This window comes from Salvelinus namaycush, chromosome 14 (assembly GCF_016432855.1).
Source record: "Salvelinus namaycush isolate Seneca chromosome 14, SaNama_1.0, whole genome shotgun sequence".
Lineage (NCBI taxonomy): Eukaryota > Metazoa > Chordata > Actinopteri > Salmoniformes > Salmonidae > Salvelinus > Salvelinus namaycush.
The window spans coordinates 5716024-5739904 of NC_052320.1; the positions used below are offsets into that span (position 1 = coordinate 5716024).

Here is a 23881-nt window from a genome sequence, read left to right on the forward strand (position 1 = left end):
GTGACACCCAGGTGGACACGCCCTCAGACACTGTGACACCCAGGTGGACACTCCCTCAGACACTGTGACACCCAGGTGGACACTCCCTCAGACACTGTGACACCCAGGTGGACACGCCCTCAGACACTGTGACACCCAGGTGGACACGCCCTCAGACACTGTGACACCCAGGTGGACACGCCCTCAGACACTGTGACACCCAGGTGGACACGCCCTCAGACACTGTGACACCCAGGTGGACACGCCCTCAGACACTGTGACACCCAGGTGGACACTCCCTCAGACACTGTGACACCCAGGTGGACACTCCCTCAGACACTGTGACACCCAGGTGGACACGCCCTCAGACACTGTGACACCCAGGTGGACACTCCCTCAGACACTGTGACACCCAGAAGACTGCAAGAAAATAATGAAAGACAACTATGAATATCCAGAGACATGTCAAATCAAAATCTTGGGACATAGACGGACTAATGATAGAATGATTGCAGAGGAGGGGAAAGGAGGAGGAGCAGAAAAGAGAGTAGAGAAGAGGAGGTGAAAGGAAAGATGAGGTATAGAGAGAGGGGGGGGGTGAGTGTAGACAGACTGAGGCCTGACTGACCGTGCAGGTGATCAGCATGTCCCTACACACAGGAGAAATAATATTAATATTATTCAAATCACAAAGACTTTCAAATTTATGAATATTATTAAAATGACAGACTCTTTGACATTGATTAATATTATTCAAATCACACAGACTCGTTCACTTTGCAACACATCAGGGTTAGTGCAAATGGAAATACACCCAATTGGATTCAGTCGAGAAGCTTGAACAAATTAAAATGGAGCCCAAGCCAGACATGCATTGACTACAGTCAGAGAGTATTTCCTTAAGACAACGCTTGAGGTACCGGTCCAGTGGTGGATCAGCGTTAGTTGTGTGGACTAAATATCTTGTAAAAATGGAATTACAACAAACCACTACAGACATCCATCCATCACGTGACTACCATTTGAATGTGATAAACAGACCTAGGAAGGATGAATTACTACACAATATGATTTTATCAACTGTGCACGGCTACAGGTTGAACTGTGCAGATGAACATTTGGACTTCCTTTAGCGGGAGGAAGCGGAATGATCCATGGCAGTGACAGCCTGGTGGCAAATACCATGCCACATACAAGCTGCTGCACACTGTGTGTGTCCGTCTGAATCCTGAAACTAGGTCCTGCCCTACAGGATGCCAGGTTGTGTGAGATGCCACTCCAGGCAAGCACAAGTCAACCAACCAGTCAGTCACTCTCATTCAGATATCACTCTAGTCTTTCATCACTGCTCCAGGGATGGGCATGAGAACTCCAGTACTACAGTACTCCAACGGACATCAAAACTCAATCTTTAACCAGAGATAATGCAAGGAAAATACCGTAAAACTATTTGGTGGAATGTGCTTTGTGGTTTGTCCCACCGAAAACAAATGTGATGTTGTACAAATGTAATCGTTTTGAAGACAAGGTTAATTTGCTTTGACTCCAGTGTTCCATAGTCCTACATGTTGACTCCAGTGTTCCATAGTCCTACATGTTGACTCCAGTGTTCCATAGTCCTACATGTTGACTCCATGTGTTCCATAGTCCTACATGTTGACTCCAGTGTTCCATAGTCCTACATGTTGACTCCAGTGTTCCATAGTCCTACATGTTGACTCCAGTGTTCCATAGTCCTACATGTTGACTCCATGTGTTCCATAGTCCTACATGTTGACTCCAGTGTTCCATAGTCCTACATGTTGACTCCAGTGTTCCATAGTCCTACATGTTGACTCCAGTGTTCCATAGTCCTACATGTTGACTCCAGTGTTCCATAGTACTACATGTTGACTCCAGTGTTCCATAGTCCTACATGTTGACTCCAGTGTTCCATAGTCCTACATGTTGACTCCAGTGTTCCATAGTCCTACATGTTGACTCCAGTGTTCCATAGTCCTACATGTTGACTCCAGTGTTCCATAGTCCTACATGTTGACTCCAGTGTTCCATAGTCCTACATGTTGACTCCAGTGTTCCATAGTCCTACATGTTGACTCCAGTGTTCCATAGTCCTACATGTTGACTCCAGTGTTCCATAGTCCTACATGTTGACTCCAGTGTTCCATAGTCCTACATGTTGACTCCAGTGTTCCATAGTCCTACACTTTGACTCCAGTGTTTCATAGTCCTACACGTTGACTCCAGTGTTCCATAGTCCTACACTTTGACTCCAGTGTTTCATAGTCCTACATGTTGACTCCAGTGTTCCATAGGCCTACACTTTGACTCCAGTGTTTCATAGTCCTACATGTTGACTCCAGTGTTCCATAGGCCTACACTTTGACTCCAGTGTTTCATAGTCCTACATGTTGACTCCAGTGTTCCATAGGCCTACAGTGCATGTGCGTTTTGCACTCATACAAGCCAGAGGCAAGAGACAAGGCTACTCTTCTCACAACTCACATCTGCATGCTACAAAACACCAGCTAGACAGCTACTCTGTTAGAGCAGAGAGAAAGAAATGGAGGCAACTTGGTCAAGTCATTCTTATTCATTGACTAAAAGAAACGTCAGCCTTGTTTTGCGGAATAATTCAGTTCCCTCATGCAGTTAAACAAGTGTGTCTCACTATTTGTTAGCATTTTAAGTGAAATTTAAAAGGCTAGACGCAAAATCAACAAGCTATTAGCAAACAGCTAATGCAAATAGCTAACAGCTACAAACAATTATGCAAAATAGGCAACCGGTGTGTAGTAGTTAGCCTGATGAAACCAGCCTGATAGCTGCGTTCCCTATTCTGTTTAGAAGTTAAATGTGATCAGGCTGGTCCCACCAAGCTATCAAGTAGTAGGATATTTCCATGAAATATCAGAGGCACAGCATATACAGAAAAGGTTGGCTGCACTGATGAGACGGCGAGCCTAATTGGGAGTGAATTGCAAATCCAACTCACATTCATTGGCATGTGGTGAGCAAACCATTCATTATAATGCAGGTTTCTCGGCTATTGATGTGGACATGGACACCCGTGATTGCTCCTTGTTTGTGTCTCAAACCATGCCAGGTCTCAGCTGTTGACTACATCATGGTTGGTACCGCGGCCATCTGCCGGATTCAGAGTGGCTCTTTGTTGGCACAAAATGGCTACCTACCCTGCATCTCCAGGCCAGTGGCAGGCTACATTTTGATGGATAGGTTAATATCGTCATCAACACACAATAGCATCAACTGATGAACTGCATTTGTAATCCATTCCAAATCCATAGGCCTACATCCATCACTGAAAATGTTGGTTTCTTTTCATATTCAAATCTAAACAGTCATTTAAAATTATGAAAATTGAGATTACGCTTCTACATAAATGTATAGGTGACCTTGTGGGCACCCTTTGATATGGACATTGTTAACTGTAGTGTGTTCATTTTCAACATCACACCTCATTAGGCCAACCTAACCCCCTCCTGTCTGAATCTGCTACTGTTGACAACACACAAACCCAATTCAGAATATGGGCATTGACCAATGGGACAAATAGGCAGATATGTTCAGGATCACTTAAGCCAGACATAATTCAGTATTTATATTTCCAGAGGATCATTTTAGGGCAGCCAGTGGTGATATGGTTAGTATTCGACTGATCTCGGTTACCCAGAATGTATATTCTCGCGAAAGTTGTCACTTCCCGTTTAACTTCTGGGGGGAACGACATTAATAATTGGGATTTCCGTTGTGTGAAGGAAGCAAAGTGTCGGCCAGACCCCTGCCTTCAGCTCATTTCTCCGGTGTGTATGATCCGTGTGGATACATGTGTGACGCAGTACACATGGAAGAGTTCTGATGTTTTCAACATAACTATTTAGAATCTTAGCAGTGTCCATGTTTTCAACACAATTATTTAGAATCTTAGCAGTGTCCATGTTTTCAACACAATTATTTAGAATCTTAGCAGTGTCCATGTTTTCAACACAATTATTTAGAATCTTAGCAGTGTCCATGTTTTCAACACAATTATTTAGAATCTTAGCAGTGTCCATGTTTTCAACACAATTATTTAGAATCTTAGCAGTGTCCATTCCATCCCGTAGTTTAAGCCACTGCAATGGTTGTGCTTAAAAATGAAACGTCTTAACATGCTTGCCAACTGGCTATGGCAAAAGTTTAATATACTGTATAACCATTTAATTAATACAGCCACAGCATATGAAACCAAAACAAAGCCAATTCATTTAGCAGGTTAATGTTCTTTTTCAACCACTGTAAGTTCATAAGAGACAGTAGATACCCTGAGTGTACAAAACATTAGGAATAAATCGAATAAATTGTTTTATTTGTCACATACACATGGTTAGCAGATGTTAATGTGAGTGTAGCGAAATGCTTGTGCTTCTAGTTCCGACAATGCAGTAATAACCAACGAGTAATCTAACCTAACAATTTCACAACAGCTACCTTATACACACAAGTGTAAAGGGATGAAGAATATGTACATAAAGATATATGAATGAGTGATGGTACAGAACGGTATAGGCAAGATGCAGTAGATGGTATCGAGTACAGTATATACATATGAGATGAGTAATGTAGGGTATGTAAACATTATATTAAGTGGCATTGTTTAAAGTGGCTAGTGATACATGTATTACATAAAGATGGCAAGATGCAGTAGGTGGTATAGAGTACAGTATATACATATGAGAAGCGTAATGTAGGGTATGTAAACATTATATTAAGTGGCATTGTTTAAAGTGGCTAGTGATACATTTTTTACATGTTAAGACGTTTCATTTTTAAGCACAACCATTGCAGTGGCTTAATATGGGCAGCAGCCACTCAATGTTAGTGGTGGCTGTTTAACAGTCTGATGGCCTTGAGATAGAAGCTGTTTTTCAGTCTCTCGGTCCCTGCTTTGATGCACCTGTACTGACCTCGCCTTCTGGATGATAGCGGGGTGAACAGGCAGTGGCTCAGGTGGTTGTTGTCCTTGATGATCTTTATGGCCTTCCTGTGACATCGGGTGGTGTAGGTGTTCTGGAGGGCAGGTAGTTTGCCCCCGGTGATGCGTTGTGCAGACCTCACTACCCTCTGGAGAGCCTTATGGTTGTGGGCGGAGCAGTTGCCGTACCAGGCGGTGACAGCCCGACAGGATGCTCTCGATTGTGCATCTGTAAAAGTTTGTGAGTACTTTTGGTGACAAGCCGAATTTCTTCAGCCTCCTGAGGTTGAAGAGGTGCTGCTGCGCCTTCTTCACCACGCTGTCTGTGTGGGTGGACCAATTCAGTTTGTCTGTGATGTGTACGCCGAGGAACTTAAAACTTTCTACCCTCTCCACTACTGTCCCGTCGATGTGGATAGGGGGGTGCTCCCTCTGCTGTTTCCTGAAGTCCACGATCATCTCCTTTGTTTTGTTGACGTTGAGTGTGAGGTTATTTTCCTGACACCATACTCCGAGGGCCCTCACCTCCTCCCTGTAGGCCGTCTCGTCGTTGTTGGTAATCAAGCCTACCATTGTAGTGTCGTCTGCAAACTTGATGATTGAGTTGGAGGCGTGCATGGCCACGCAGTCTTGGGTGAAAAGGGAGTACAGGAGAGGGCTCTTTCCATAACATAGACTGATCAGGTGAAAGCTATGATCCCTTATTGATGTCAACTATTAGATGAAGGAGAGAAGACGGGTTAATGAAGGATTTTTAAGCCTTGAGATAATTGAGTTCTTCAAACCACCGTGTTCAGCAAGCGGTTGATAGGACTAGTAGTGGACGAAGTGCACACTGTTGTTCATTGGTAAGTCTACATTTCAGACAAACTCCTGGCTAGCCATTGCAGCTAGCTAGCTGTATCATCCATCCTACTTTACTATCAACTGGCTAGCTGTATCAGGCAGCTTTAGATGCGAGGGAAGAAAAATATATATATATAAACATACACTGAAAAAATATATAAAACGCAACATGCGACAATTTCAACAATTTTACTGAGTTAGGAAAGGAAATCAGTCAATTGAAATAAATTCATTAGGCCCTAATCTATGGATTTCACATGACTGGGCAGCCTTGTTTCAATACCAATATTTTGTTTGAACACAAGTACAACAACACACTAAAGTTGTCCAACATCCGTTTAGCTACTGTTAGTTCCAGCATTTCATTTATGAGCTTCAGGGTTGTTGCCACGACCATTGTAGAGGTATGTTTTAGGTTGGGTGTGGCAGCTACCGTTACTAAGGGCATGTGCAGGTAGGAAGCAGCTCTCTGGCACTTCTACAATATGCACTAGCCAGCAGAGCAGACCTGGTTTCTTACAGCTGCACTAGTCTGACAGGCTTCCTGTGTACATTAAGAAACTGCAGAGCCAGCGCGAGATATGTCTTGGAAAAAGGAACCTCAATCCAGAGATGAGGAACGCGCAGTACTCTGAATTGTTCCATTATCCCAACCTTTACATCGAGAAGATTGAACGACTGCTTACTTCAAAGCAGCATGCCAATGTTTGGTTAAATCACATTATCTGGTGTTACAATCTGTAGCTAATTCAGAGCCTAATGCCTTGTAAGAACTTAATGAATAGGGTTGTGGGTACTTCTATATGTATCCATTACCCTATTGACCAATCATTGTAAAAATCAAATCAGAGTATATTTGTCACGTGCACAGGATACAGCAGGTATGAAGTGAAATACTTATATTTTTACATTTAGCAGACACTCTTATCCACAACAACTTACAGTAGGGAGTGCATAGATTTACATACTTTTTTCATTCTGGTCCCCCATGGGAATTGAACCCACAACCCTAGCGTTGCAAACACCAGGCTCTACAAACTGAACCACACGGGACTTTAATGGCATAACCATGTCCCATGTAAACACTTACCTTGGGACCACTCTTTAGCGTGACTTCATAGGCACTTCGATGTAACTACGTGAACATGTATCTGAGCATACTAAACATTAGGAACACCAGCATCCACTGGTTTACACTGCTTAGGGATTTCGACGCAAGCCTCAGAGCTCCGGTATGAGCTCTTGGTATGATTCCAAAATGACTGCTGTGTTTTGTGCTACTTTGCATGAGGACGAAAAGGACCGTTTTCCAGAAAAACAAGTCAAAGGCACTTCAATCTTTTGTCTTGTCACTTCACCCTCTGAATAGCACACACACACAATTCATGTCTCAATTGTCTCAAGGCTGAAAAATCCTTTAACCGGTCTCTTCCCATTCATACACTGACTGAAGTGGATTTAACAAGTGACATCAGTAAGGGATCATAGCCTTCAACTGCATTCACCTGGTCAGTCTATGTCATGAAAAGAGCAGGTATTCTTAATGTTTTGTATACTCAATGTATAGTGTGCATCATCTCTTAGAAAAATGCTTAGGTTAGAGTCAAACGTCAGGAAAGTCAAAGCATTATCCTAGGCCTGAAAAGATTCCCAAAAGCCTGGCAGTGAGCGAGGTAGGAATGATTCACTATGACAAATCAAAGCCCATGGGAATCTCTAAGAGCAGGTAAAGACTCACTGCATGTCTCACTACTTAGACACCGTCTCAGACAGCTCCTCTGCACACGAGAGCCCACTGAGTTAAAGGGACAGTTCACCTGAAATCTAATACTTTTTTTATACCACAAAGGTGGTCTAGAGTCAAGCTGAACCCATATACCAAACAATCTGTGGTTATAGTTCCTATATGCATTAGGAGACATCTACAGGCTACAAAACTGGAATAAAAGATAGTCACCATGTAAATAGATTACATGGGCCCCATCTTCCCTTTTAATTTTGACTTCAGTGTGAACTATCCCTTTAAGAAGAACTAATATGGCTGCTCATAATGGGTTGCTAGGCAACTGAAAGAATTAGGCTGTCAGCAAACGGACACTCAGCCCACGAGGCCACACAATATTACCTCCCCCACCCCTTTAAATATGTTTAGAATTGGGGAATTACAATGCATCCATAGAGCTCAGAAAGACGGCTGATGCAATTCAGAATATTCAAATTCTACCTAAGTCAACTCCCCCACATTAGTACAGACTCCATCATATCCATTGCATAACTAGGCAGTGTCGAGCTGTAATCTTCAAACCTTGCACAGCACTTTCTAACTGTGCATGCACACTTCCTTATTCATGTTCATTTGCGGGTTTGTAAGGTCGATGTTATACACAAAGTAAATACAATGGGCAAAAGAGAGGAATGTGTTTAAAAACACTCAAAGCGTTCAGTCATCAACAGAGAAATACACTACATGACCAAAAGTATGTGGACAGCTGTTCGTCGAACATCTCATTCCAAAATCATGGTCATTAATATGGAGTTGGTCCCCCTTTGCTACTATAAGATCCTCCACTCTTCTGGGAAGGGTTTCCACTAGATGTTGGAACATTGTTGCGGGGACTTGCTTCGATTCAGCCACAAGAGCATTAGTGAAGTCGGGCACTGATGTTGGGGATGATTAGGCCTGGCTCGCAGTCTGCGTTCCAATTCATCCCAAAAGTGTTCGATGTGGTTGAGGTCAGGGCTCTGTGCAGGCCAGTCAAGTTCTTCCACACCGATCTCAACAAACAATTTCTGTATGGACCTCGCTTTGTGCACAGGGGCATTGTCATGCTGAAACAGGAAAGGGCCTTCCCCAAACAGTTGCCACAAAGTTGGAAGCACAGAATCACCTAGAATGTCATTGTATGCTGTAAAATTAAGATTTCCCTTCACTGGAACTAAGGAACCTGAACCATGGAAAAACAGCCCCAGGCCATTATTTCTCCTCCACCAAACTTTACAGTTGGCACTATGCATTGGGGCAGGTAGCATTCTCCTGGCATCCGCCAAACTCATATTCGTCCATCAGACTGCCAGATGGTTAAGCGTGATTGGTCACTCCAGAGAACTTATTTCCACTGCTCCAGAGTCGGCAAACTTTACACCACTCCAGCTGACGGTTGACATTGCGCATGGTGATCTTAGGCCTGTGTGCTGCTGCTCGGCCATGGAAACCCATTTCATGACGCTCCCGACAAACAGTTATTGTGCCATCGTTGCTTCCAGAGGCAGTTTGGATCTCGGTAATGAGTGTTGCAACCGGGGACAGACACTTTTTACACGCTACATGCTTCAGCACTCAGCAGTCCCGTTCTGTGAGCTTGTGCGGCCTACCACTTCATGCCTGAGCCGTTGTTGCTCCTAGACATTTCCACTTCACAATAACTGCACTTAGTTGACAGGAGCAGCTTTAGCGGCGCAGAAATTTGACAAACTGACTTGTTGGAAAGTTGGCATCCTATGAAAGTGTCACGTTGAAAGTCACTGAGCTCTTCAGTAAGGCCATTCTACTGCCAATGTTTGTCTATGGAGATTGCATGGCTGTGTGCTCGATTTTATACACCTGTCAGCAACGGGTGTGGCTAAAATAGACGAATCCACAACTTTGAAGTACTGTCCACATACTTTTGTACATACACTACCGGTCAAAAGTTTTAGGACACCTACTCATTCCAGGGTTTTTCTTTATTTTAACTATTTTCTACATTGTAGAATAATAGTGAAGACATCAAAACTATGAAATAACACATATGGAATCATGTAGTAACCAAAAAAGTGTTAAACATATCCAAATATATTTTACATTTGAGTTTGCCTTGATGACAGCTTTGCAAACTTTTGGCATTCTCTCAACCAGCTTCACCTGGAATGCTTTTCCAACAGTCGAAGGTGTTCCCACATATGCTGAGCACTTGTTGGCTGCTTTTCCTTCACTCTGCGGTCCGACTCATCCCAAACCATCTCAATTTGGTTGAGGTCAGGGGATTGTGGAGGCCAGGTCATCTGATGCAACACTCCATCACTCTCCTTCTTGGTAAAATAGCCCTTACACAGCTGGAGGTGTGTTGTGTGGCGTATCGCTGCAGAATGCTGTGGTAGCCATGCTGGTTAAGTGTGCCTTGAATTCTAAATAAATCACAGACAGTGTCACCAGCAAAGCACCCCCACACCATCATACCTCCTCCTCCATGCTTCACAGTGGGAACCACACATGCAGAGATCTGCGGTTGGAACCAAAAATCTCCAATTTGGACTCAAGACCAAAGGACACATTTCCAGCGGTCTAATGTCCATTGTTCGGGTTTCTTGGCCCAAGCAAGTCTTTCTTCTTATTGGTGTTCTTTGGTAGTGGTTTCTTTGCAGCAATTCGACCATGAAGGCCTGATTCACACAGTCTCCTCTGAACAGTTGATGTTGAGATGTGTCTGTTACTTGAACTCTGTGAAGCATTTATTTGGGCTGCAATTTCTGAGGCTGGTGACTCTAACTTATCCTCTGCGGTAGAGGTAACTCTGGGTCTTCCATTCCTGTGGCGGTCCTCATGAGAGCCAGTTTCATCATAGCGCTCTATGGTTTTTGCGACTGCACTTGAAGAAACTTTCAAAGTTCTTGACATTTTCCGTATTGTCTGACCTTAGTGTCTTAAAGTAATGATGGACTGTCGTTTCTCTTTGCTTATTTGAGCTGTTCTTGCCATAATATGGATATGGTATTTTACCAAATAGGGCTATATTCTGTATACCAACCCTACTTTGTCACGACACAACTGATTGGCTCAAACGGATTAAGAAGGAAAGAAATTCCACGAATTAACTTTTAAAACGGCACACCTGTTAATTGAAGTGCATTCCAGGTGACTACCTCATGAAGCTGATTGAGAGAATGCCAAGAGTGTGCAAAGCTGTCATCAAGGCAAAGGGTGGTTAGACTTGCTGTGGTGTTACTGTATAGCGCCAGCCTGCTAGCCTCGGCCATACAGGGATGCTGTCATTATATAGCGCCAGCCCGCTAGCCTCGGCCATACAGGGATGCTGTCATTATATAGCGCCAGCCCGCTAGCCTCGGCCATACAGGGATGCTGTCATTATATAGCGCCAGCCCGCTAGCCTCGGCCATACAGGGATGCTGTCATTATATAGCGCCAGTCCGCTAGCCTCGGCCATACAGGGATGCTGTCATTATATAGCGCCAGCCAGCTAGCCTCAGCCATACAGGGATGCTGTCATTATATAGCGCCAGCCAGCTAGCCTCGGCCATACAGGGATGCTGTCATTATATAGCGCCGGCCCGCTAGCCTCAGCCATACAGGGATGCTGTCATTATATAGCGCCGGCCCGCTAGCCTCAGCCATACAGGGATGCTGTCATTATATAGCGCCGGCCCGCTAGCCTCGGCCATACAGGGATGCTGTCATTATATAGCGCCAGCCCGCTAGCCTCGGCCATACAGGGATGCTGTCATTATATAGCGCCAGCCCGCTAGCCTCGGCCATACAGGGATGCTGTCATTATATAGCGCCAGCCCGCTAGCCTCGGCCATACAGGGATGCTGTCATTATATAGCGCCAGCCAGCTAGCCTCGGCCATACAGGGATGCTGTCATTATATAGCGCCGGCCCGCTAGCCTCAGCCATACAGGGATGCTGTCATTATATAGCGCCAGCCCGCTAGCCTCAGCCATACAGGGATGCTGTCATTATATAGCGCCAGCCCGCTAGCCTCGGCCATACAGGGATGCTGTCATTATATAGCGCCAGCCCGCTAGCCTCGGCCATACAGGGATGCTGTCATTATATAGCGCCAGCCCGCTAGCCTCGGCCATACAGGGATGCTGTCATTATATAGCGCCAGCCCGCTAGCCTCGGCCATACAGGGATGCTGTCATTATATAGCGCCAGCCCGCTAGCCTCGGCCATACAGGGATGCTGTCATCTTCTCTGCCTCTCTTTTTGGCACAATGATTTGTTTAGGATGGGGTGGGATCATCAGAGCCTCCGCAAATCAAGGAGGCTGACATTTTGCATATTTAAAAACGGCTTATTAAACATCCAAGTATATCCTGTGCTTGGCTCGACTCCCATCCTCTGTAGTGTGACTGATCAGGACTTTACATTGAATGAGCGTCCTTATCACAAGGTCAATAACATTTGCATCGCATTCATTCAAATCGGACAACCTCTAGACTGTAAATTTGCATATTTTTACCCTAAGACAATTAAGGGCGTCATTAGTTTGTTTCAGCAACCAAAAACATGTTATTACGAATATAGCCTCCAGGGTTCATCTACAGAATGCAGAAGAGAATATGGACCCCTATTTACATTACATCTCATAGGAGTACTGGTCTGGGATCAATGAATCAGCTCTTGTTCATTAGGATTGTAAAGGCAAAACTGACACTAGATCAGCACTCCTAGTCTGAGAAGTTTTGTGAATACGGAACACTGGTGTTTGGCCATATGAGACCGCATCCTATTCTGACAGGAATTATTGCCAAGTTGTTCAGTGGCAATGTCGTTCACCATTATTATGACCACTGCAGATCTCAACCTCGAAACCACCAAGCCTTAAATCTACCTACAAGAACCTTTTGCCTGTAGACAAGCCTCATTTTGCATGGAGCAAACTAGTACGTACATCACCTTAGCTCCCTCTTACTGTTATGTCAACAGCCAGGCCCAGATTTGTTTGACTGCCCGTCTCAGCAACACTTGACACACACGTCGGTTAGATAACAGCATCAGCCACCTACAATAAAAGCACAGATATCACAGCAATTTTGCAATCCTGGAATGTGACGATGATTCTCCAGTGACACTGATTCAAGGAAGCAATTTATGAACCTGAATTATGCAATGTAGTTGAATACACATGGCGGTCTAAGTACCTGAATGTGTTTTGTAATGATGATTAGGCCTGAGGTGAATAAGAAATGTCTTATCAGCCTATCAAACATGGTATGTCCATGACATTTTGATAATATTGTAGTGAACGGCGAGGCAGGGAAGTGAACCCAGGTCGCTGGCGTGAAAGTCAAACACCCTATGCATTGCACCAATATGATTAACGTGACTCATGTAGTAAGGATCGCTACACTGCCACCACCGAACTTGAAGGCACGTCCCTGTGCTTCGACTACTCAAGTTTATTTTAATTTTATATAGCCCTTCGTACATCAGCTAATATCTCGAAGTGCTGTACAGAAACCCAGCCTAAAACCTCAAACAGCAAGCAATGCAGCTGTAGAAGCACGGCGGCTAGGAAAAACTCCCTAGAAAGGCCAAAACCTAGGAAGCAACCTAGAGAGGAACCAGGCTATGAGGGGTGGCCAGTCCTCTTCTGGCTGTGCCGGGTGGAGATTATAAAATGTTCAAATGTTCATAAATGACCAGCATGGTCAAATAATAATGGACTACTCGGTCCTCTCACACGTCCGGGCCGTGCGTTCCGACGGCCTCACAGCCGCCATCCTACTTCTGACACCAATGTAGCGAACAGGGAGGCAGGGAAGAAAACCCAGGTCGCTGGCATTAAAGGCAAACACTCTACGCATTGCGCCAATAGTGTTAACCCACTTGGTGGGAATTGTAATGTTGCTCATATAGCGAGGATCACTCCAATATGACCATAATGTGAAGAGGTCAAACAGGGTTGTCCAAATATGTACATGTATGTGCACACACACCCTTGTAACTGTCCCATATCCCCAGTCCCATTTATTATATAATGGCACTTGGTCCCATTCCGCCAGTCCAACATTTAAGAAACTATAACTTTTAAGGCTTTATGAAGCCATTATAAGCCCTGTATTAGGCTAAATAGATGCTTCTGAAATCATTGCAAATATCACGCTGTAGGTAGTCACTTTTGACAAAGCATCAGATGTAATGCTCTTTAAATCCTACTATCCCAACTGTTACACCGAGAAGATTGAACGACTGCTACCCGCTAGTGCGCTTTAATAGTCACGTACTCCGAGCCCAGGTCCACCAGAGATCCGTATCTAGAAGGCATTGTAATCCAGGATGGGAACTACCAAACAAACCTGTATCAACAGGCCTCACTTGAAGATAAAGGTTTCCATGGAATATTTGGAATTGACTACTCGATATAAACTATAATGTTATGCAACGTGTCAAACATGAAATATCCTACTACCTGCCTTGCATGGAATTCCCTCGCAACGTTTTATATTCGTAATTCTGGACACGCGTCTCCGGTGATATGGGTCTCGCTATGGTTACCGACCGTAGAGAGCGGAGAAACCGCACCACCAGGGCTGGCTGGCCTGGCCCAAATCACCTGTTGACAGTGTTGGGTCAAAATGACACTACCTTCAATAGAAAATGACTCAAGTAAAAGTGAAAGTCACCCAGTAAAATACTACTTGAGTAAAACATTTTTTTAAATGGTTATAAATATACTTAAGTATCAAAAGTAAAAGTATAAATCATTTAAAGTTCCTTTAATTAAGCAAACCAGAATAGCCAAATTTAAAAAAAAGTATAATAATTTACGGATAGCCAGGGCACACTCCAACACTCAGACATAATTTACAAATAAGCATGAGTGTTTAGTAAGTCCTCCAGAGGCAGTAGGGATGACCAGGGTTGTTCTCTTGATAAGTGCGTGAATTTGACCATTTTCCTGTCAAACTGTAACAAGTACTTTTGGGTTTCAGGGAAAATGTATGGAGTAAAAAGTACATTATTTTCTTTAGGAATGTAGTGAAGTAAAATTTGGCAGAAATATAAATAGTAAAGTACATGGCCCAGTTGCATAAAACACCGTAAGTTAATTTCCCCCCTTATCTTTTGCCTTAAAGTTTCCTTAACTTTAAGTCAGTTGCACAAAATGTCTTAAATTAAGTGAAAAAGTTAAGGGTGCCAATGAGGTCCCTTAACTGCTTCATTCAGTATGGATATAAGATGTAAACAGCATTTGTGGGGGTGAACTTTGCTTTCATCTGCTCTGTTAACAAAAGGAAAACATCAACCAGATAGCTACTTGGCTAAACAATGGAAGGTGCACAATCCATGGCTACAAAGCTAGCTGGCTAGTTAGTTATAGCTACTCTGTAAGATAGTATTTTTACTTAAGTACTTTACACCAATGCCCGTTGATTTAGGACATTTACTAAGTAAAATATGGCAACCATTTACATTTGAAGGGCCATGATCGGCCTTATGAAATTACTGCTACAAATTAATAAAATTAACACATTTAATCAAAGCACTTGAGTTTCTCTGTGACATTTTTAGCAATAACCTTTTCTTAATTAGCCTAAATTTGAAGAGAATATTAAATGTGGGCTTTTTAAAAATAAATTTGTGTTTGTAATCGTTAATCAGAATGTTACAACCAAACCGAGACCGACCTGCACCTATTCTGATCACTGGGCTATTAGGTTCTGATTAGACCATTCTATTTCGGCTCCAGGGTTCTGTGACTGAGAACGAGAACAGAGAAGTTCTTGAGCGTTGCTGTAACTGTTACATTTGTGCGCCATCTCATGGATTGACAGTGTAAATTCATTTATGAGAACCAAACCATTAGGCTACTACTGGAAACAGTTAACTTGTATTCATGCATATAGTGACATTTATTACTAACAAATTGGATTTAAGAAATTGATCCTAGCAACAAATTAGGCACCACTGTGTATGTATATATATATATATATATATATATATCACACACACACTACCGGTCAAGTGTTAGAACACCTACTCATTCAAGTGTTTTTGTTTTTTACGATTTTCTACATTGCAGAAAAATAGTGAAGACATCAAAACTATGAAATAACACATATGGAATCATGTAGTAACCAAAAAAGTGTTAAATCAAAATATATTTTATTTGAGATTCTTCAAATAGCTACCCTTTGCCATGACAGCTTTGCACACTCTTGCCATTCTCTCAATCAGCTTTACCTGGAATGCTTTTCCAATAGTCTTGAAGGAGTTCACACATATGCTGAGCACTTGTTGGCTGCTTTTCCTTCACTCTGCGGTACGACTCATCCCAAATCATCTCAATTGGGTTGAGGGATTGTGGAGGACAAGGTCAACTGATGCAGCACTCCATCACTGTCCTTCTAGGTAATATAGCCGTTACACAGCCTGGAGGGGTGTTGGGTCATTGTCCTGTTGAAAAACAAACAATAACGGGACTAAGCCCAAACTACTGCCCCTGAACAAGGCAGTTAACCCACTGTTCCTAGGCCGTCATTGTAAATAAGAATTTCTTCTTAACTGACTTGCCTAGTTCACTTTTTTTATCCTCTGCAGCAGAGGTAACTCTGGGTCGTCTCTTCCTGTGGCAGTCCTCATGAGAGCCAGATTCATCATAGCGCTGGATGGGTTTTGCAACTGCACTTGAAACTTTCAAAGTTCTTGAAATGTTCTGTATTGACAGACCTTAACTTTTAAGAAGGCACACCTGTTAATTGAAATGCATTCCAGGTAACTACCTCATGAAGCTGGTTGAGAGAATGCCAAGAGTGTGCAAAGCTGTCATGGCAAAGCGTGGCTATTTGAATACACCGGTAGTGTATTTTTTATAATTGAATATTAAACATACAATCTACTTGCATCTGCTCTTTTTTTGTTTGTTTATGTTACGTTTACATTTTTCAGTCATCTAACGGACTCCCATTGAGAGCGACTCACAGAAGCAACCAGGGGCAGTGCCCTGCTCAAGAGCACGTCGACAGATCTCCAGCAACCTATCAGCCACCGGCCCAAGCTCTCAACCCCCAGCCCTCCAAGATCCCCCCCACAGTTCCCAGAGAGCTGCTCTTTAACAACCCCCCGCCAAAAAATAAATACAATTAAATCATTATACACCCCCAAGCCCCCACCAACAACAAAACATGAACAAAAGAGAAAAATACAAGGAAAACAATGCAAAAAACATCAAGGCAAACAAAAGTCATATGAGCCGACTGAATACAATTGGGTGCATGTATGGCACTATTTACATGTGTGTACTATTTACATGTCCATGGTGCACCTGTGGCACCACTGTATTCTGATGTTGATCATTATTGCCAATATTGACAAATGTACAAGTGTGTTAAAACATGGGAATACAATTGAAATGTTATTCAAACAATCATCAAAACAGTGAAATATGAATTGTTTTGTTAAATGCACAGGTACTGTTAATATAAAAAGTTTAAGTAAAAAGTAACAATGTTTTGGTAAATATAAGAACATGTGGATAAAGTTAACCAATTTCTGTCACTGTATTTAACAGTCCACTCCAGATAAGTGCGCTTATTAGTCAAAATGCAGGAGCAAATGCATTGCTGTTCATTAGTACTCTAGTTTTACAGCCTTCTGGGTATCTGCATGCATTCATGGCACTTCCTCTGAGTTTAGTGGATGCTGACTGTCAATCAGTTACAACATTACCAGGCACATTTTCTGCTGTTTCCACTCTGGAAAACAAGAAGCAAACAAGTCAATCATTAAGTTAGTAATAGTATAAAGTAGGGCCGGCACGATACCAGTATTTAAATATTCTGTCCATGGCAAAAATTAAACCATGAAGCAGACCGAACTCTTTGGTCCTTTAAAAACCTTCTGTATGTAAAATAATGTCTGCTAAAGCTTGGAATATAAATACACGTGACTGCATGACATAATGTTTGTTTCCAACATTAGGGCTGTTTTCCTAAAGAAGTTAAATCAGCTTTGTCTTTTGTTTCATTGTCATAATAGTGGTATCGTCCCAGCCCTAGTATAAAGTAATCTGTTTATTCAGTTATTACTATGATAGTCTGAAATATTGAATCCAAATGGATGACCTACAGGGAGTTACTGGTGACTTGTACATGTCCCGTTTCTTGCACAGGAACCTATGAGGTATTACACAAGTTAGGATCGCTACAGCAACTAAAACGGACTAAATGACAATAACATTGGAACATCTTAATCCATAAAATTAACAGAATTTCACTCACTAGCAACAATTTACCAGGAAAAACTAACTTTGACAATGGATTTGCTTGCATAACAATGTAATATGAGGGTTTATATTAAAACTTCAAATGAATAGAGAAGTTGAAATAGAATGACTTACCTCAGAGATAACATGCAACTCTGAAAGTTCAGTAGAAATAGTCAGATTAATAGAGGCAAAACAAATTAGTTAACATGGTGAGAAAGGTATTAATGTAAATAAATAGAGACTGACCTTTCTTACATTTAGCTGAAAACACAACAAGAGTAATCAGATTAGTTGGGGTAAAGACAACTCACCATGAATTGCATGTGTATGTATTACAATAGCAAGTTACATGACAATTACATGCTTTTAAAGAAGTGACTCATTAAATAGAGACATAAACAAAGGACTGACCTCTTGCCAGGTAGAAACAAAACAGTACAGTTACTGTCAGGCCTAATAATAATATTGGAGCTATTATAGTGACATGACTCCTTGGTGGCACTTTGTTACAAATAACATCTTCACTGGAATTTCCATCTTTAGTCTTCACGTGTCCCATTGCTGCACAACTGCAGAGTAAGCAACACATAAAGTTGTATTTAACTAGATAGGTCAACTACAGCATATTGTAATGTCAGGTTTAATAATTTTAATTTTAGGACCTGAATGACAAAACAGTCAGGAGATAAAAGGTGCTTGAATTTTTGCCATTTTGCAAACCCCACCATACCATGAGACATCCATGGCATCATCACTGGAAAAGATATCAACCTACGTGACATCAAAGATGGCCAACCAACTTTCTGATAGAGAATGCAGTGATGAGTACTAATTACTACCACAAAGATGGCCGCCGGTTCACCCACAGTTAAATGTCAACTTAAATGGTCATGTTAATTCTATCATCTATATTTCTATTATTTCCTATGGAGGATTGAGAGTGTAATTTAAAACAGTTATTCCCATTAAAATCAACATTCACTGATGTGTGGACCTCCAATCATCTTTGTGGTACCATTTGAAAGTTTACATTTCAATTGTATATTCCTATTTTAGTTTTTTATCCAAAACATTACTCACCCTGTATTCAAGAGCATGTTGTGTCTCAACCGATGGTGGCACAACACAAAAATCTCATGACCTAAAATAGGAGATTTTAGATAGACATTTAATTTGATTATTTATTTTTGTTAAGAAATTATTAAAATAGGGTTTTCTAACTATTTGTAAGCTTTTAAATTATATCCATCTCAACAATTAATCTTTTCCAGTGATGAAGACATGGATGTCTCATGGTATGGTGGGGTACACAAAATAGGTCAGCACCTTTATCTCTTGAATGTTTTGGCATTCGGGACCCAAAAGTGCACTTTCTGAGCACTTCTACAATGGGCAAATATGTATGGAAGGTTCCGTTCAAATCAAAAGGGGTGCAGTCAAAAAGTGAATGAATTCAAATAGTTTTAACATTAAGCCAGCCTGTAATTATATTGTCAACCAAAATCTGGTTGCCAGAACTGAATTTATAGATTACTATCAGAGCATTGATCCTGCTATCTGAAATGTAATATCATCAATGTCCCAATAATTTTTTTTAAGAAAAAAGAAACCTAAAGCAATTTAAGAAACTCTAGTACACGAACGATGACCTACTCAGTCCAAGCAGTGCAGTTCACATCATGTTGTGAGTAAAAGCCATGTTGACAATCCTCACACATGGTATCTGTTGTCTTTGTTCCTATAAAGTGAGAATAAACAATGTTATCATGTTCAAAAGATAACAATTGAGGTGATGGAGAAGTCAAAATCACCTGAGGTATGGCTTCACTTCAAAAAGAAACCAGAGAAAAAACCACTAAGCTATCTAGAGCCCATGTTAAATTCATCAGAATTATTATGTCCTGTACAATATTTAGCCTCTACTTCATACTTACCAGGTGATTTAGTACTCTGTCCCGCTGAACAGTGTGTATGTTCTACTGCAAAGCTACACTTAGAGTTGGATGAGTAGCTTCTACAGTAGAATCCATCTAGAACGTCGCAGACTGTGTTACTTGTTGGTTTGCACTCTGTCTGAGTGAACAGGCCCTGTCCTGGAAAAATATCAGGGTTGATTCATTTCAGTCAGAGGACTACTTATGAGAAGGCACCTTATACCCTTTTCACACTATTGTGGTGACCTGAAACGTAAGACACTGACTCAGATATTTTCTTTTTTTACATTGTACTTTCCAGTTGGTGGATGCAGAACCAAGCCAGTGCCACACAACTCAGCTCAGCAGTGAAAAGGGTATGATGTGTACTGCTAAAAGGAAAGATGGGAAGGTTTGGAATAAATGTAAATGTACCTGTGTCACAGGGACTGCAGGGAAAGCACTTGGTTAGACCATTGGCCTCGTTCATGAAGGTCCCTCTGATACAGGGTATGCAAGATGTGCTGGACTCTATTGTACAATCTCTGCGGACCACCAAGCCTAATCATAGAAAAAAAAAAAAAAAGTAACTTATTGAGATGTTACATATTTTCTTTAAGTAGCCTAGTTTTGTTGTTTGGCTACTTGAAGAGAACTAGGGCCTATCACTCACCGCCTACCTCTTCCAATGCATTAAGGAAAAGTGTGCATCGAACATCGAGTATAACATCCTGGCATTTAAACCATACTCGATTTTCGAAAATGTATCTGCTATAAAAACATGTTTTTACATGTTTCCCGCTCTTTGTTGATTTCGGTAGGGTATCCCCATATTTAATTGATCAGATGTTGTCAAAGCCGAAATGAGTGACATCGGTGCATTTAAAGTATACTCGATTTTTTAAATATCACATCCTTTTTCGCATACTCAGACGGCCGACTATTTACGACGCAAGTATGGGTATTCGGACAGAACCAGTGTTTCAAGGAACACAGCTCTCTGCACCATTAAGGTTTTTTTGGCCCCCGGTGACATCCAAGGGGTTTGTTTTCTCAGGACCTGATCTTCTATCTTTTTCACTACATACTGGTATGGTTCTGGAGATAGTAAATATGTTAAAATGTGAAAAAGTCACCCTTTAATTGGGAACATGCTGAATAGCCAAGCTTCTGCCGTGGTGTTCAAATGTAGCCCAAGTAGTTTTTGTTCTCCTTAAAATGATCATGAGTATTGCATCCTGGTCTTTTTTAGTTTTTTACCCAAAGTGGATTTCTGTTTTCTCATTGAAAAGTGTTTCTTGTTCTCTTGGCCTTCATCAGCGCTTTTAAACTAAATACTAAACCAACTTTGATTTCTGAATGTGTCTGCACCGGGGACTCTGGATGTGGCTGCGTTATTGATGTCATGTTAAATCAGGCCTTTTGATTTGAATGGATTGTTTTAGTTTTGTAATCTAGGCTACCTTTTGAATTATTGAAGTTATGGATCAAGCCATAGCGGTCATTCTGATCTCGTTCCCAAAGATGAGTGCTTTAGTTTATTATGTTGCTGTCCAGCGGTTCTGAATTTGGGATGCACACGACTGTCCACGTTTTTCTGTGCAATACCTTTTGATTTGAATGTTTTAAAAGTTTTGGTGTGTGTACTAGGCTATTTGATATAATTTATACATGTTACAGCACTTTGATTTCACTAATAAATATGTTGAAATGGAACCAAATGATCTGTTTCTGTCCTCTTTAAATAGGATAGATGGACTTTATTGGCTACGGTATAGGTTGAGTGTGATAGTCTGCCTATAACCAGCCTGAGTAGGCCTATCACTACATTCTATTCAGAGTTTAGAGAAATTAATGGAACTGGAACGCAGTCAGGAGCCGCTACTGTATTGTGGCACACTTTTTACTAAACGGTACGTGCTAAATAGTATGCGACGATGAGTACATAGTTTGCAGTTTAAGCATGTAGTACGCTAGTATGGATCTTCGGACACAAACAATGTCTCCCATTTACTGCATAAATCCTTCTGAAACACTGTAGTGTATGAGATATTGTAGGCTACATGTAGAAATGTGCCTGCCCCTTGTTTACTGGTAACGTGCAATTCAGCAACATTGAAAAAGCTAATGCATAAATGAACATTACCTCTACCACACATTGGGCAGCACTGCCCATCAGACTTTTTGTATTCTGCTGGACCACAATCGCTTCCAAATACATGCATAAAATTCAAACCTGAAACAGACAAAAAAAGATGCATTGGCTAAGGGCCAGTCTGTTTGTTCTCTCTTGACAACTCCTTAATTGCCATGCCATGCACTTAACAATGACATTGGAGTTGAAAATAAACAGACTGGAACTTGTAATTAAAACAAATTATAACTTCGTGTCTTCCTCCCCCTAATAAGTGGAAACCCACAAGATGGTGGCCGGATGGCAACGACTGTCAGACTGATTAAGACAACATCAACATATCGACTTCGCGTCAGGCGTGGTTAAAAAAAAAGAAGAAAAAATCCAGGCGCCGCAAACCTTACCCACACCTGACCATGTAGCCTACCGTAGCAGGATGAACAATTCATTTTGGTTCCGAAATACTGTAACCACGACATCAGATGAGTACGCTAGACTAATCACAAAGTAAGTCTGAATATTTATCTAAATCCGTCATAAAACGTTAATATAATTATCATTTGAGATTTTGCGTTCGTCAGATTGAAACTAATGAATGTGCGCTTGACTTCCGCTGCTCCCACAACCTTGTTTTAATGTTTTTCTTCTCGTATTATCTAGTTAATGTCGTAAAAACAGATTGTTGTAGCTAACTATACATAGACTATTTTAAGGGATAGTGCTATCAAATATGAATTATTCTGTGGTGCAACTGTTAGGCAAGGAAGGATTAATTAAACTCGTTGGTTTCAACATAGCTTGCATACGTCTTATTGCTTTGGTAACATGCACATGGTTGTGGTTGTAAAGTCAGTTACTAGCATCGATAACGCAAGTTTGCTGATTCAATCTGAAATGTGATAGTTGGACTATTTAATTTAGCAGGACGCCATTTTATATCACAATTTTGTAAAACCTAAATGTAGCTCAACCAGCTAACTTACCAATGAGGAAATACTGTGCAGACGACAGGTAAACCATTTTCACTTGATAAAGACGTCAGAACGTTGTGACGATACATTAATACTGATACTAGCCAACTATTATATGTCACATATGCTTTTAAAGCACTATTATTAGTCAATTATCTGTGCCTCTTGTTTAGCTAGTATAGCAAGCAGGGTGCGTTCACATATGACACCGGATATGACGTATTGGCCCCGTTCAAATTCTTAAATGCATATATTCCCTGAAGTATAACTAAAAAACATTGAATTTAGTCTATAATAGGTCTGAAATATTAGGAGGTGCATTGTACAAATAAACTTAACTGGGTCACTCACATCCTTGCAGTTCACATTTTGCTTTAATACATTTTTACAATGTAAGGTCATTGGAACACTTGAACATAACATTTTACTGCAGACCCTCTATTAATCCCACGAGGGGACAATGGATTTGCCACCATATTTACACAGAAAAAAAACCACATCAGAGAGACTTGAGCACTGATGGTGGTAAAACAAGCACAAGTCATGACCAATGCAAAATCTATATTACGTGAATAATCTGCTAAACACTATAGCACAATATGTACAAAATATGCATCAAAAGCAAAGGAACTATACAATCATGGAGGACTGTAAAAGTCATGAAGTGTTTATTATTAATTGGAGTCCTATTGGGATGCATCAGGGTCACACACTGGACATAGCCTTCACTTTGCACCATTGCCTTTGTGGGGAATGGGATTATACAAATCCATGGTCACACAACAAGTCCATTTTTTCGAAACCAGTGTCCAGGCCATGTTATTCAAAGGTCATTTGCACAGCTTGTATCAACAGAATCTACAGTACACCATTACCAGAAGCACAAGTTTCATGTCGATGTTGTGGGATTATCTGATGATTTCCTCAATTCAAGGACAATTGCTCCAAAATGCGTTTGTATCCTGCACCATCATCCAAAGACCAGGTGCAGTGTCATCCAAAACTCCTTTAGTTACAGTTACGCGCAATGACTTGGACTGACCATTAAAATGAAGGCCATCTGACCTTAC

The 23881-nt window shown here is 41.5% G+C and overlaps 1 protein-coding gene across 3 annotated transcripts; it reads right to left on the reverse strand.

The window, feature by feature from the left end:
* Window positions 1-16278: 16278 nt before the first annotated feature.
* LOC120059053 (tumor necrosis factor receptor superfamily member 14-like) lies at window positions 16279-23019 on the reverse strand. 3 transcript variants are annotated; one of them, XM_039007827.1, is made up of 10 exons: window positions 22824-23019; window positions 21853-21942; window positions 20142-20267; window positions 19728-19886; window positions 19447-19531; window positions 18205-18362; window positions 18040-18054; window positions 17926-17945; window positions 17655-17701; window positions 16279-17281 (listed from the first exon to the last, which is right to left on the reverse strand). In XM_039007827.1, exons 1-10 carry the CDS (start codon window positions 22858-22860, stop codon window positions 17236-17238), a joined length of 783 nt encoding a protein of 260 aa, XP_038863755.1. In that variant the 5' UTR covers window positions 22861-23019; the 3' UTR covers window positions 16279-17235. The 3 variants fall into 3 exon arrangements, with proteins under 3 accessions (XP_038863755.1, XP_038863759.1, XP_038863756.1); XM_039007831.1 differs by lacking the exon at window positions 21853-21942; XM_039007828.1 differs by lacking the exon at window positions 17655-17701.
* Window positions 23020-23881: the final 862 nt, after the last annotated feature.

Excerpts from the sequence above, each read along its gene's own strand:
- LOC120059053 (XM_039007827.1), bottom strand. The coding sequence starts at position 22,860 with ATGGTTTACCTGTCGTCTGCACAGTATTTCCTCATTG. Across the intron at positions 20,268-21,852 it reads CTGCCCAATGTGTGGTAGAG|GCTTGGTGGTCCGCAGAGAT; the intron begins GTAATGTTCATT and ends TTCTATGATTAG. Across the intron at positions 18,363-19,446 it reads AACTGCACTGCTTGGACTGA|TTGTGCAGCAATGGGACACG; the intron begins GTAGGTCATCGT and ends CTTACTCTGCAG.